This window comes from Plasmodium reichenowi, chromosome 2 (assembly GCF_001601855.1).
Source record: "Plasmodium reichenowi strain SY57 chromosome 2, whole genome shotgun sequence".
NCBI lineage: Eukaryota > Apicomplexa > Aconoidasida > Haemosporida > Plasmodiidae > Plasmodium > Plasmodium reichenowi.
In genome coordinates, this window is record NC_033647.1 from 570,494 (window position 1) to 571,589 (window position 1,096).

At 26.1% G+C, this 1,096-nt stretch overlaps 1 protein-coding gene across 1 annotated transcript in view; it reads right to left on the reverse strand.

Annotated features, from left to right (window-relative positions):
- PRSY57_0215700 (putative membrane protein) overlaps positions 1-1,096 on the reverse strand; it is a gene marked incomplete at both ends in the record, with an annotated part of 2,904 nt that extends 1,808 nt beyond the window's left edge. The window contains one exon of the mRNA XM_020114433.1: positions 1-1,096. Within this exon, the coding sequence (XP_019970904.1) occupies positions 1-1,096 (1,096 nt within the window).

Sequence of the window (1,096 nt, forward strand, 5' to 3'; positions counted from 1 at the left end):
TTTTATCCCTTTGACTGTCCCCCGTTTTTTCCGGTTGACTGTCCCCCTTTTTTTCCATTTGATTGTCCCCCATTTTACCCATTTTATTTATTTCATTTCCTATGGACGAAATGGATCGTATGTCCACCGAATTCCTTAAAGCCACGCTGAGGGAAAGAAACGTATTAGTATTATATATTAAGGAGGATTTTTTTTGTTGTTGGGCACTGTTCATATAAGTGTCATAAGTGCAGGTTTGTTGAGAGTTGGTATATTTATTTTTTGTGTGTTTATTTGAATGATCTATATTTTTTCTTAACTGTTCAAATATAAAATTACAATTTTTTATAGCTTTACATTTTATGGGTATAAAGCAAATATTTTTAATTAGGAGAGGTTGAAAGTGAACATTCGAAAAGAAGAATGCTAGAAAATAAAATCGGAGAATCATAAAAGGTATATCTACTAATATAATACCAATCATAGCGGCATGTTTTTTACAAAAGTAGATATCTCCTAAATCTAAATTTTTATTATTTTTTTCTCTTATTATTGATATAATAGGAAATGAATAAGCATTCAAATATAAAGAAAAAGAAATTAAGACTCCTCCCATAATTTTTATCCAGAAATTTGTATTTTTTATAATATAAGACATTTTTACTAAGGTAAATAAAAGTTCAAACATATCAAACAAATCTATTACTACATGTAATATTAAATCATTATGAAATAATTTTTCATTAGATATTGTTATATCATCTTCATACAATTGTTTATATGATTTTACAGATAATGCTGTATATATTAGTGTACTCAAATTTAACAAAAGAAATATCACACACTTATTATAATAATCCCTTGTCATATCTGCTAAAAAAAAATCATCATTGAAAGCAAAAAAATACATAAATATTACTTTTATAGAAATAGAATATACATACAACACCCAACATTTACCCCCTTTCACAGCACTAAATGATTGAGAGTTATTAAAGAAAAAATGAATAAAAATATATATGTCAAATAAACATAGTAATAATATCAATTTGTTATATTCAAAAAGGATGTAGTACAACCCGAGTTGTTGTACAAGGAAAAGAACCAAGTTCAAAAG